At 30.0% G+C, this 12,760-nt stretch overlaps 3 protein-coding genes and 1 long non-coding RNA gene across 9 annotated transcripts; 2 read left to right on the top strand and 2 right to left on the bottom strand.

The window, feature by feature from the left end:
* Nucleotides 1-11: 11 nt before the first annotated feature.
* Nucleotides 12-1,736, bottom strand: LOC127065996 (uncharacterized). The gene is made up of 3 exons (XR_007782238.1): nt 1,590-1,736; nt 576-674; nt 12-126 (listed from the first exon to the last, which is right to left on the bottom strand). It is a non-coding gene; the product is annotated as an uncharacterized LOC127065996 (long non-coding RNA).
* LOC127065993 (uncharacterized) lies at nt 139-2,020 on the top strand. Of its 2 annotated transcripts, none has more exons than XM_050999123.1 (4): nt 139-273; nt 422-1,009; nt 1,092-1,570; nt 1,767-2,020. In XM_050999123.1, exons 1-4 carry the CDS (start codon nt 223-225, stop codon nt 1,801-1,803), a joined length of 1,155 nt encoding a protein of 384 aa, XP_050855080.1. In that variant the 5' UTR covers nt 139-222; the 3' UTR covers nt 1,804-2,020. The 2 variants fall into 2 exon arrangements, with proteins under 2 accessions (XP_050855080.1, XP_050855081.1); XM_050999124.1 differs by having other exon boundaries at nt 1,694-2,020.
* Nucleotides 2,021-2,153: 133 nt separating this feature from the next.
* On the top strand, nt 2,154-6,108 carry LOC127065992 (zinc finger and BTB domain-containing protein 17-like). Of its 2 annotated transcripts, none has more exons than XM_050999121.1 (3): nt 2,154-2,397; nt 2,472-4,277; nt 4,355-6,108. In XM_050999121.1, exons 2-3 carry the CDS (start codon nt 2,766-2,768, stop codon nt 5,924-5,926), a joined length of 3,084 nt encoding a protein of 1,027 aa, XP_050855078.1. In that variant the 5' UTR covers nt 2,154-2,397; nt 2,472-2,765; the 3' UTR covers nt 5,927-6,108. The 2 variants fall into 2 exon arrangements, with proteins under 2 accessions (XP_050855078.1, XP_050855079.1); XM_050999122.1 differs by having other exon boundaries at nt 2,154-4,277; nt 4,355-4,739; nt 4,824-6,108.
* On the bottom strand, nt 6,003-12,760 carry LOC127065995 (protein rolling stone-like). Of its 4 annotated transcripts, none has more exons than XM_050999125.1 (2): nt 12,512-12,760; nt 6,003-7,633 (listed from the first exon to the last, which is right to left on the bottom strand). In XM_050999125.1, the coding sequence occupies exons 1-2, from the start codon at nt 12,621-12,623 to the stop codon at nt 6,768-6,770; spliced, it is 978 nt and encodes a 325-aa protein (XP_050855082.1). In that variant the 5' UTR covers nt 12,624-12,760; the 3' UTR covers nt 6,003-6,767. The 4 variants fall into 4 exon arrangements, with proteins under 4 accessions (XP_050855082.1, XP_050855085.1, XP_050855084.1 ...); XM_050999128.1 differs by having other exon boundaries at nt 12,442-12,577; XM_050999127.1 differs by lacking the exon at nt 12,512-12,760 and adding an exon at nt 10,709-12,424.

Here is a 12,760-nt window from a genome sequence, read left to right as displayed (position 1 = left end):
TATATATGTACATATTGTCCTTTTAAAGAAATCGTTTATGACGACAATTATCGAATGTAACTATCTGAATATAGTCATTCATCGATTTTTAACATTACTCTTTATATTTAAGATTTTAATAAAATCCTTTTAATGAAGAGTTATGTAACATAAAGTAACATAAAATAACATAAACTATCATGTAAGAGGTAATTTTCTCTTTTTATAAAATACTTATACATTATGGCACTTTTTCGGACAATAATCAATATTTCAAGTTCACCTTTATTTAATGTAAGTATCTTACTTTTATATTCTATCTTTATTAATTTATTTATAAACTTATTTGTTATATATCTAAAAAATTTAATCATTTTTTAAATAAAAATACTTTGTTCCTAAAATCATTTAGATTTTTAAATGCAATTTTGTCTTTGTTTAGATTAACAAACATGTCAGCAATTTTCAAAAAATACCAATATTTTGTAATATCTTTAAACAAAACATTAGAACCTATCAAATTGGAAAATCTAAAAGAGAAATGTTAACATTTAATAAAGAGCATAAATATATATCAGGAAGCTGTAGAAAATTACCTCTTACTCGAATAGAACCTTCTACCGGACAGCCCTCTAAATGCTTAGAAGACTACAGTAAACCAAAAAGAAGTTTATTGAAATTTCGTAAGTCTCCACCTGTAATTAAAGAAAAACCTACTAATTGCAAAAAGGTTGAACCCATAAAAGTAAAACCATCTTCTTGGAAACGTTTTTTTGGAATTGACTCAAAGAAAACCTGTCCATCATTATGTATCTGTCCAATAACTTATCAGAAACAAATGGCATTACGCAAGCAAGATCCACGCTTGCTAAATCCATGTTATCAGTCAACTCTTGGAGATGTGTTAATTTATACAGAAATAATTAAAACTAATAACCACGAATGTCCTGAACCGCAGCCAAAACCACATCGTTCATATAAAATTCCTAGAGCTGTCTTAAGTAAAGCAATCATAGCAAATATTGGAAAAGTAATAATATAAATATATTATTTCTATTTATATATCATATTCTCTAGCTCAAGAATATATATATTTGAATCTTCTGTCGTAGAAATTACGTCCTTATTCTGGCTTACAATGTCAAAACCATAAATGCAAGATTAATCAATTTCAACCAAATTCAATTCCTTTCAAAGAAATGAGACCAATAGTGAAAGAAAAATGTGCATTCACTTGCAAAGATGGAATTACGACTAATAATATTATGCAACCTTTTAATACAAAAATGAATTCGTATGGAAAATCTTTCGTAAAAGTCATAAGAAATCCTAAACATTCGTTAGATGAAAATTTACAAACCACATGTGATACTGAAAAATTAATTAAATCAACGAATGGAACTGAAAGATTAAGTAGATTAACATGTGAAACTGAAAAATTAACTAAATTAACATGTGAAATTGGAAATTTAACTAAACCAACATGTGAAACTAAAAAATTAATTAAATCAACATGTGAAACTGAAAAAATATCAAATGAAAAGATAAAGGATCGAAAGGATGATTTACAATCGAATGACATAAAAAATTGGTAATTAAAGTTCACTTACTTTTCAATGTTTTTACAAATAACAAAAATTATCTTATCACAATTAATATAAATTATCCATATTATAAGTATTATAAATGAGCTTAAAAAATATTTCTTTCCCAGATAGAATATAATTAATCATATTTCACTATATTTGATTATTGAAAAATATTCATAACAATTCTTTTGTATACAGTGCAAAAAATCAAGAAATTAAAACAAAAGAAGTCTGAATTTTCAAATAATTTTACTCGACCAATAAAAATGCACAGTTTAAAATTATACTGTAGAACAGAGGGCGCCACATAACAGATAACAGAGTAAAAACTAACCAAACCATCTAATACGTAAAATCATTTTTCGTGATAAAAAGTTAAATAGAATAATTGTAATAAGTTATTTTGGCAACACAATAATAATAATAAATTCGAAGATATTCAGTAATAAGTATTTTTCTTATGGCTGAAGTATAACTTTTCTTTATAAGTCGATTACGATTGGACACTTTCAAGGAAAAAATTTTTGATCGATCTATATCGATCATGACTGACCATTCGATATAAATTTTATCATAAGTTTTATTGCGTCGTATTATTTATAGTATATGCTTGCATTGCAATAAAAGTATTTTTGCAAGTATGTTTGACGTCATTGATTAGATTTGAAAAATCTATAAAAATATTTTTTCCAGATAATTTATCAGATTACGATTAAAAACAGTTATTTCCATAATTAAAAGTTTATTCGAGAACAGTAAGAATTTTGTGATTTAGTGAAATTAATTACTTGCTAGTTTAACACTGCTTTAAAATAAAAAGCTCTTGATCGTGAGTATCGACCCTTAACATATATGTGTAAATACATACATACAGGCCAATAATATATTTATTTCATTGCAAAGGTTACTTTCGATATAATTATTCAAACAAATATTGGATCAGTATTTAAGAATTTAATGACAGAGTCAAAAAAAGAGCCAAAAATTATAGAAGACAGAAAAAAGATATAGAAAAAAAAATAAATAAATAAAAAAAGAAAAAAGAAAAAAGTAAAAAAAGTTATCCGAAGGAATAAATATTCATGATCGGTTTTTGCCAGCCGAGTGAGAACCGACTTTGTTGGCTGAGGCCGCCCTCGATGGCGGCATTGTCGCTTAGTGTGGACCCCTATAGAATCAGAGCTACGGGGCAGTCAAATGTCTCGTAAAGGAGTTCCCTCCGCTTCTAAGTCAAAACAAGTCCCGCGAATCTTTCGTAACCGTCGAGCTCCATCGTTCGCTCGTGTTTGGACTCACGTGGACGTCGGTATCGGTTCAATTACATCGGAGCAAAACGATACGAATTCTCTAACGTCTTCTCCGGACGAAAGGAAAAGACGAATCGACGATAAAAAAGGAAAAGTGAAAGCAAGAAACAACGAGGAAGCGATCGGTTATACCGAAAAGGTTTGGTGCTTGGATTATTCGTCGATTCACAACGGTGTTTTTTCAGACGGTGGTGCTGATTTGATCGAAAAGACAACAGACGTTGAGACAGTTGCCGACATCGAGAAATGGTTGAAAACACGAACCGAGTCCGTGTCAAGCATGGACTTAGACGTTATCAAGTCGGAGGTAGAAGAAGGCGTCGAAAGATATTTGAACAACGAATTGCCACACTCTTTCCTGGGAAAGGATCCTGATGCACTGTCTATAGATATAGATTTGTCCGATAAAAAACTTAACCTGAGTTACGAGCATTCCATACTCCAAGAATTTCAGACTGAGAAGCTGTTGGAGGTTTGTGAAAAGGATGATGAATTCATACTGCCTGAATTTAGATTGGACCAACTCGATCCTTTATCTCTTTCACCTGACGATATGATGGTAGCTGGAGAAATTTTACCATCTACCAGTGGTCCAACGGCTTTGAATACACCTAACGAACATCTAACTGATACGTCTATTCAGTCAGAAGAAGGAGCGCAGTTGGTAGGTGAAGGAGACGAAACGGAGAATCATACTTCGGCAGATGATTCTGTAGAAATGGCAGATTTACCTATTGATTTTGAAAATATTGATGTTATGCAAGAAACTTCAGGAGCTAATAATATTGTTTCTTCTTCTAAAAGTACATCAAACTCTTTTACAGATGTATTTAATAATGATAATGTTATAGAAAATACAACAGGTATTATTAATATAGCTAACTCAGGCAATATTATTATGGAACAATTAAAATCAAAGGCACGAATAAAATTGGAGCCAAGAATTATCAAGAAGCGTAGAAGAATATCTGAAAAATTTGATAAAAAAATAGAATCAAAAGAAGGCGTAATGGCTGTTGTTGCTATATCAACTGACAAAATTTCTAATATGACGCAAATTGTTATTAATACTGGTACAGAGGAACAAATATATCAGGGTAAAACTTCAGAATTGATTGAAGCTACCGGAAATTTTCCAAAACTGCCAAGAATAGATACTTCTCCTGGTTGGACTGGAACTTCCGAATGTAATTCTGAAATGAACCCGAGCAATCAGCATGAAATGATAATATCTAATGCTTTAGCAGAATTAGGTGTTACAGATGACAATTTGCAACCTATTTCGATAACCGAGCACGGGAAATTGTGGTTATGTCCACGAGAAGATTGTAATAGACAATTTAGTAGACTTTATGCTTTAAAAGGACACTTGCTAGCTCATTATGGAGTAAGACCATTTAAGGTATGAAGTATATAATTAAAATTGTATTTAGAGTACATTTTTTTGTGCATATAATTATACAATTTACTTTATTTCAGTGCGATTATGAAGGATGTGCATGGGCATTTTATTCTGAATTTAAATTAAAACGACATAAAGAAACTCATTCAAAACGTAAGGATTATGTTTGCCAAGTAGAAGGTTGCAATAGAAGATTTACTACCATATATAATTTATGGAGTCATGAGAAGTTACATAGTCGTCCAAATAGAATTACGTGTCAAGTACCAAATTGTCAGGAAAAATTTCAAACGAAAAGAGCACTTGAGTTGCATATGAAATCACATGATCAGAGTCATGCTCCTTATGTTTGTAAACATGAAGGTTGTGGTAAAAGGTATTATAGTAGTAATGCATTAACATCACATCAGAGGTGTCACAGTTACAAAGAAATCGATGTAAAGTGTTCATGGCCCGGATGTGGTAAGGTATTTGATAAACCGTGTAGACTCAAAGCACACATACGTTCTCACACTGGGTGTAAGCCATATCTTTGCACTTTTCAAGGCTGTCAGTGGGCTTTTTCATCATCCAGTAAGTTGAAAAGGCATCAAAAAAAGCATACTAATGAACGGAAATTTATATGTGATGTTGCTTCCTGTGGAAAAGCATTTATGAGGTCTGAGCATCTTAAAGAACATAGATTGACGCACAAGGAAGGGAGGTACTTTCAATGTTACATATGCAATACACAATTTTCTGCAAAAAGTAGTTTATATGTACACATTAAGAAACATCAAAATAAAGAAGACATAGAAAGAAATTCGCGCGAATCTTCAAATAGTCAAAAACGTGTTAAAACGACAGAATCTCATTGTTCTAGAGTAAATCCTGTTATAAAATTGAAAAAAAAATCTATAGAATTTAACAAAGAACTTATTTCCCAGAATGCTTCTGTACCAGTATTGTCTCAACCATGTGAAACGAGTTTAAATAATGGCAGTGAAAATCAAAGTTTAAAAGTTATAACACATCAAGATGAAATAAAAACTTTATATCATTGTCCCGTAGAGACATGTACAAGATCGTATAGTACAAAAGCCACATTAAGAGCACATATGTCGAAAATACATGGTACACCTATTGGAGATTGTGATAAATCATTAAAAAGTAGAGCTACTGACATTACAACTACTAATACGGACTACATTTTATATGCTACACCTTCTTCAACATCAGAACCCACAGAGCAAATGATCATGGTAACGCCTTGCGATGCTGTTATTGTTAGCGCATCTTCGGAAATGAATTCTTTGCCTGAAACACAACCACCTCTCTTAGGCACAGTGCTAAGAAATGATTCTATCCATGAAAATGCAACAAATGAACAATTATTGCAATCAAATCTCAGAAAAGATCATGGCTCTGCAAGGACCAGTTTGACATTTTCAGATGTGTGGAAATTAAAGACAAATGGTGCATCAATGAACTCTGTTGCAGGAGCATCTGATGTTATATTAGGTGCAAGTGATATGGAAGAAGAATTATTGTTTACTGAAGAATTACCATCAATGTATTATCAAGATGATGTGGGAGGAACAGAATATCAGGTTTTATTACTTGATTCAGGACCATCAGAAAGTGCTGTAAATTTGCGTGGTCTTGAATAATGTGTTAAATGTTTCAATATTATTAAAAAAAAGTGGTCACTATTATTTTAAGTATAGTATAGAATTGAATATGGTCTGTGATTGAGGGCCGTTTTGAGCCCACGATTTATTTGTATAACAGTCCATAATTGCTTTACACATCGTTATTTTATTAATAAATTGTTGATATTTTTTCATAAAAATTATAGTCTACTTCTTATTTTATTTTTCTATATGAAATTTTTTTTGACAATGGTTAGATGTTCGTTGAATAAATGTATACAAAAATTAAGATTAAATATTAATGTTACAATCACTTATTTGATTATAATAATGAATACTTTTCTACGAAGTCAAGGAACTTTTTTATGCACGTACAAAGTACATGTTTTTATGTAATATTTGAAAAATAACTATTCTAAAATTTATTATAAAGCGAGGTATGCAAAATCATTTTTGCAATAATGTTATGAAATGATGCATTGATGAATAGATAAATGAAAGGAAGTATGAATGAGTTGTATGATAATAGATATAGTTTTCAAATTCGCCTGATAATGCCATTATAAGACAATATTGATTGCTGATAAAAGAAAAAAGATCCATATAAATAAACATACATGTTGGAACTGATCTTACACATTATTCTAATATCATTGTGAAATATTGAGACTGTTATAAACAAAACTTAGTTTTAAGATATCAATAGCAAGATAAATTTATAATGTACTATAATACTTAATTCAAATTTTCATATCAGATGAAAACTATTGGAATAAACTGATAGTAGGAATGCTTCAACACTTCTCAAGTATGTGCATTTAAATATCAATACATTAACTTACTTCAAATATCTGATTAATCAAACAATTTCTGCTTCTTTTTTTGTTACAGTGAAATCGATTTTTGTCGTTGAAGGAATGTCGTGAAGTTTTTTAGTAATTCTAACATACAAGCAGTCTTTGGCATTACCAAGAAGACATAGTACGAAATGCATTAATATAACAAACACCATACCACCTATACATATCAATAACGTTTGACCTGGCTTTTCCCAATCAAGAATTTTGTAGATATAATGATATCCATTTTTATCCAGGCCACCTGCTGCATAATATATTACGGAAAATATTATATAAAATAATATTATGATAAGGCACCACCAAACATTCTTCATATATAATGGAACACTTGTGATAGATAGATCTAAGAACATTAAAATACTGTTACAAATATGTAATAAGATATTTAATGGATCTATATGATGAATCTTAGGATTGTATACTGCAGTCCAATAAGTAATAGTCACACCCACAGCTAAAGTAGATGTCACAGTATAGAAAACCCAATAGGACTTTTCTAGCATCGTTAATTTCATATCATAAGGATTGAAAGCTGCATCCTTTTGTTGTCTCCATCTTTTAGAAACTATTAAGGCTCCTAGAAATGCTTGTGTTACTCCTAATAGCAAATCCCAATTCGTCAAATAAATTGACCATTTTTGCCATTTGAAGAGAGGTTCATAACTTCCAAATTCGAAAATAGAGCAGATGATAATACTGATCCAGGCGACGAAGATCAACCAACGATAAAGCAAATACCACGTAGCCACGTACATTTGACATTTTGGTTGGGAAAACAGTTGTACATGAGGTGGCTCTGTTTTTGTGTGAAAGTATTTTTGTAAGACTTCATAACTCCAAAATTTATTTAACATAGCTTGGCGACCTGTAAAAAAAATATATATAACATTATTATAATATTACATATAGGTATATAAAATTTGGCAATAATTTTACAAACAATTATATTTTTTTTTCAAAATGTAACGTTTCATAATGACGAACAGGTTAGACTTAAAAACGAACGTTACTATACAAAATACTTAAAACACAATACATAAAAATGCTTAAATATTTATTTTTAAATTTGTTTTATCATTATTTTTAAAAGCATTGCAATTAATATTGGTATTTTAATAACAAAGTAAATTACACTCGTAATCTAATATTTATTTAGATCTCAAAAAAGAATAGTAGACTTTTATTTATATAAGGTGTTAATAGAAAAAAAAATCAAGAAAAAGTTTGTTCAATAGAAATTTTCATTTTTTTGCTATAATAATTGTTCTATTTTTATTATTTTCATATTTTATTATTCTAATTATGAATTTTTCCGCTCATATTGACCCAGCATTCCTTAAGTTATGTTTATTTCTTTTAACATTATATATATTTTGTTAGTTTAGAATTTATACATTCAAAATAAATATTTCATGAAAAATGAAGTGAATATTCTTTTCTAAAATATACATATTTATATTTTCGAAAAAATATGAACAATTTGAAAAATTCGCGGCATTATTTTTCACTTTAAGATGTGTTTCGTTTTAAGAATAAAATTTATAAATTAAAAAAAAAAAACCGCGAATTTTCCAAATTGTCCTAGTACTTTATCTATTTTAATGATCATACACACACTCTCCAAGTAATTCTATATACATATTAATTTATTTATATTGAAGAATATAAACTTTAACTATTGATATAGTATGAAAAAATTTGTCATTTTATTTAACATTTAATTTATTATATATATATATATATATATATTTAATGATAAATATATACTTTCTTATCCTTCCCCGTTTTGAAATTCAAAACTTTTCAAACATGTAAACTCCGTGAAATTATTCAAAGTGTCATACACGTGACTGATAAGACGTGGAAGTAATCACACTAATTTTCAGCAATATTCTAACAGACTTACATAAAGAACACCGGAAAAATAAGAATATAAATTTGCGAGGTGATAATAATCCTTTTATATATAAAACCATCTTTAATAATTATCTACTTTCTTTAATAATTATTAGTCAAAGATATTGTACAATACTATTGATTCTCGTAACCTCAAAAGAGAAATAAGACGTCTGCGCAGATTAAAGAGCGCAGCACGTATCTTCTCTGCAATTTCATAACGAAAGGCGCCAATTTTAGTTCTATTTTCTTACAATTTACAAAATACTATTTCTTCAACGAATTTTTCATTCAAATTAATTTTCGTTTCAATATTTATCGTTCGCGTATTTCTTATCAATATTATTACGTCATTTTTTTGTATAACAAAAAATCGATTTTTTCTAAGATAAAACTTTGATGTATGTGTCCTGTGTATATTTAACATGTGTAATTAAAAATCATATATATATTTTTCGAACGATTCATATGTCAAAATTATTCTATAATATCAAAGAGAGTGAGCATTAAATCTTTAATCATCGTAGCAGTCATAAATGACAGACAGTTCCAACTAATTAACCTCCCTAACCTATGGCGCTGAGGTTCACACGAAGAAATGGCAGATTATAGTATATACAGAAGTGCCCGGAGGTCGTGCTAGTTGGGTCAATCAGTCAATATTAACTCCACGTTAATTTATTACAAACTTGCCCTATTATTATTGATTTTGTCGTTCGAGCGCAGGTGACACCGTTTCAATAAATCACTTTTAATATTTTCTTTCTTTTTTCGCAATCTTCATATCGATTAAAATTGTTCAAATATTATCAATTCATTCATCTTCTGAAAAAATTAATAATTCACTTCAAATATTATCGCATTAAATTTAATGAATTTTGTACGATCCATCAAGTGTTAACACGGAGAAAAAAAAAGAAACAAATAAAAAATATGATGAAAAGACATGTTCGTAGGACGGAAATTACGTTGACCAATAAACAAACATTGTTATCGGTACTTTTTCTCGATTTGCTAATTTTTAAAATACATATCCATCATTACATATCTTATCATCGGTTTTCGTATCATGACTTTCAACTAACAATCGATATAATCATATGCGATTATCAACTTTTTCTTTAATCGTAGATAAAATTAGCGAAACAATACATATACTTGAATTATAATATCTAACTGGAGAAATATAATATTTAACGATATAACTTGTGTGTTTATAGGCATATTAACGATCATTAATGAAATTTTTAATAAGTCACCGTACGATATAGAACATAAAAGTCGGATATTCGAACACAACACCGGACATTCCGGTGTATAATGCACCGGACTCGTATGATCGAGGAAGATACGAAAGTAAAAACATCAACGATGACGTCAAGACAATTATGAAGACAAAACAAGTTTGAAAAAACTAAGAAAAAGAGGAAATAACATACCGTACATAACCGTATAGTTACATTATCTATAAATTTACTTCTTTTCTGCAATAAGATAGATTTGTGATTTCTCTATACGAAAATATGTTCTTAATAATTGAATATTTCTTTACGTACGATAAGTGAAGTGCCAATGTAGTAGGAAAAGCGGATATTACAAAACTAATTGCAAGATAAGAGTTGTGACAAAATTATTACCTCCAATCTACTTAACGATTTTATTCAAGGTGTAATATTACTCTTTATCTTTATAAATGTTAAAATAAATTACTGTTAATTATAATAATAGTAACAATAACGACAACAACAACAACAACAACAACAATAATAATAATAATAATAATAATAATAATAACAATAACAATAATGATAGCGATAAAGTAAATATTTCAAGAAGAATGTGATGAGAAAGAAAATATCAATTTGTAATTATGTTGATCTTGAACTGGTTATAAGAAAAAATAAAATAAACATATAGGAACATATACACGCATGTACTCACATGCACGTGCGAACATACACGCACACGCACATACACACACATACTTTCATTTTTCATTCACTCTCGAAAAAGATACAAACAGAAAATGTTTATTTACACGTACAGCTCGAAATGACGATGTAACAAGTATAAATTCGTTCAGATCCTTGACCGTATTGCCGACGGAGGAAATGCGATCGATGCGTTTATCAATCTCTTTGATCTTAGAAAGCATTTGAGCCTGGTCTGACTGTTCGGAAGTACGCCTGACTCGTGACTGATCGATCCCTTGTACTGTGTATGATCGAAACCGTGTAGCGTGTATAAAACGATTCAATTCGTATATTACCCTTTCCTCTTCTACTATCCTAATCGCGCTACCATTAAATTACTTCGTCATACCAAGCGCAACCACTACTATATATAAGTTATACCTATAGAAAACGAAGATGACGCCGACGACAACGAGGATGATTCGCTATTGTGTTCGCTAGACACGATTTACGAATATAGTTTAATAAATCCTCTTAGTGACCTTCAACCCAACATTCTGAAGTTAGAACTGTCTAAAAGTCTGACTAATAATTATTCATAATATTTGTCATTTGTTTGAATCCCTTGCCTTCTAATATCGAGTATGATACTCGTACTATGGATGTACGAGTGGCGTGACTGGTATATATATGCATACATACATACATACATACGTACATGCGTACATACATACATATATATAGATAAACACACACACATACATATATTATATTAATTAAATTAATATCAAAATAAACTTACATATTTTCGATCTCTGCTACCAGATAAACGCGTCAACAATATTTGTGTATACCTACTTGTTTCTGATTTCGTACATTATTTGTCGTTGTATGAAATTAAATAAAACATTTCGTAATATATGTTATATTTGTTTTTGTAAACGTAACTATTATTCGATTAATTCGTCGATTAACGAGTTATCAAAAGTTTTTATTTGACGTAGGTTTACGTGAAAATTTTATATCAACAAGAGAATTTTCTCTATATGGACAAAAAAGTTAATGTGTTTCGAAATTTTTTCTTACGATACCATATTGGCTTTGGCACGATCGGCAAAGGGCGATTTTACGTATAGCCAGATGTTCGTTTATCCATGCGTGCAAGTGAATTTATTTTTAATGTACAAAATACGTTACTAGAAGTAAAATCGAAAGTCCAAAGGATTAATACAAAATTTGGAGCAATTAAAACTAGTGTACGTTATATTGACATAATTATATATTGGTTATTAATTTAACATACAGCAAAATTTCGATTATCATTCACAATATAAATCCAAATGATAACAAATAATCGAAGAATATATAAGTGTAAAAAACATTATTAATTTTTATATATCTTACAGTTCGAACAAACACATGGTATATGAACTTTTAACGCATTGACTTGGTAATTAACAGAAAGTGTTATTATGCTTTGTTAGCAAAAAAACAATAGATTACATCGCACGTACAACATTGTTTACATTTATAGACTTATCGAAAAGAATCGTCTAAAAACGTACGTGAAGTTCAACGGTATAAGATTATACAATCCTAATCTCTCTTTCCCTCTCTCTCTCTCTCTCACTCTCTCTCTCTCTCTCTCTCTCTCTCTCTCTCTCTCTCTCTCTCTCTCTCTCTTTCTCCTTTTCCTTCTCTGATTTTAAATCAGAAGATCAGAAGAAAATTTCCCGCGTGAGTCAATCATCATAGTCTCTACAAACGTTGATTAAAAAACAATCGATATGACTAGCGAGAGATTTCCAATCAATTTCCAAGTAAATCGAGAAACGCTGTAATTTTTCCTTACTACGTTCATTACCTTATTTTCTTGAAAATCATCTGGCAGTATCAATGACGAGGATAAGAAGAGAGGAAAAAGTAAAACGCACCGATGGTGGTCACCGCTAGACTGACAAGAGGATCCTTTATCCTGTCACCGATACATGATGTTCTTTCAGGAAGATCTCGATCATCAACTTTGTTGTTACACTTTGAAGGCATTTTATAGCGAACCTCTTACTCGAAGAACGCCTAGTTTCTAACTGACTGCCTGCCAACAACGCGTGGTTGAAATCAATATCAATCCCTATACACCTTTACCTTCTCCCTCCACTGAGTCTCTCTTTCTCTCTCTCTCT

This window comes from Vespula vulgaris, chromosome 8, assembly GCF_905475345.1.
Source record: "Vespula vulgaris chromosome 8, iyVesVulg1.1, whole genome shotgun sequence".
Taxonomy (NCBI): Eukaryota; Metazoa; Arthropoda; class Insecta; order Hymenoptera; family Vespidae; genus Vespula; species Vespula vulgaris.
Note: the sequence above shows the minus strand (reverse complement) of the source record. Positions and strands in the feature narration are given on the sequence as shown.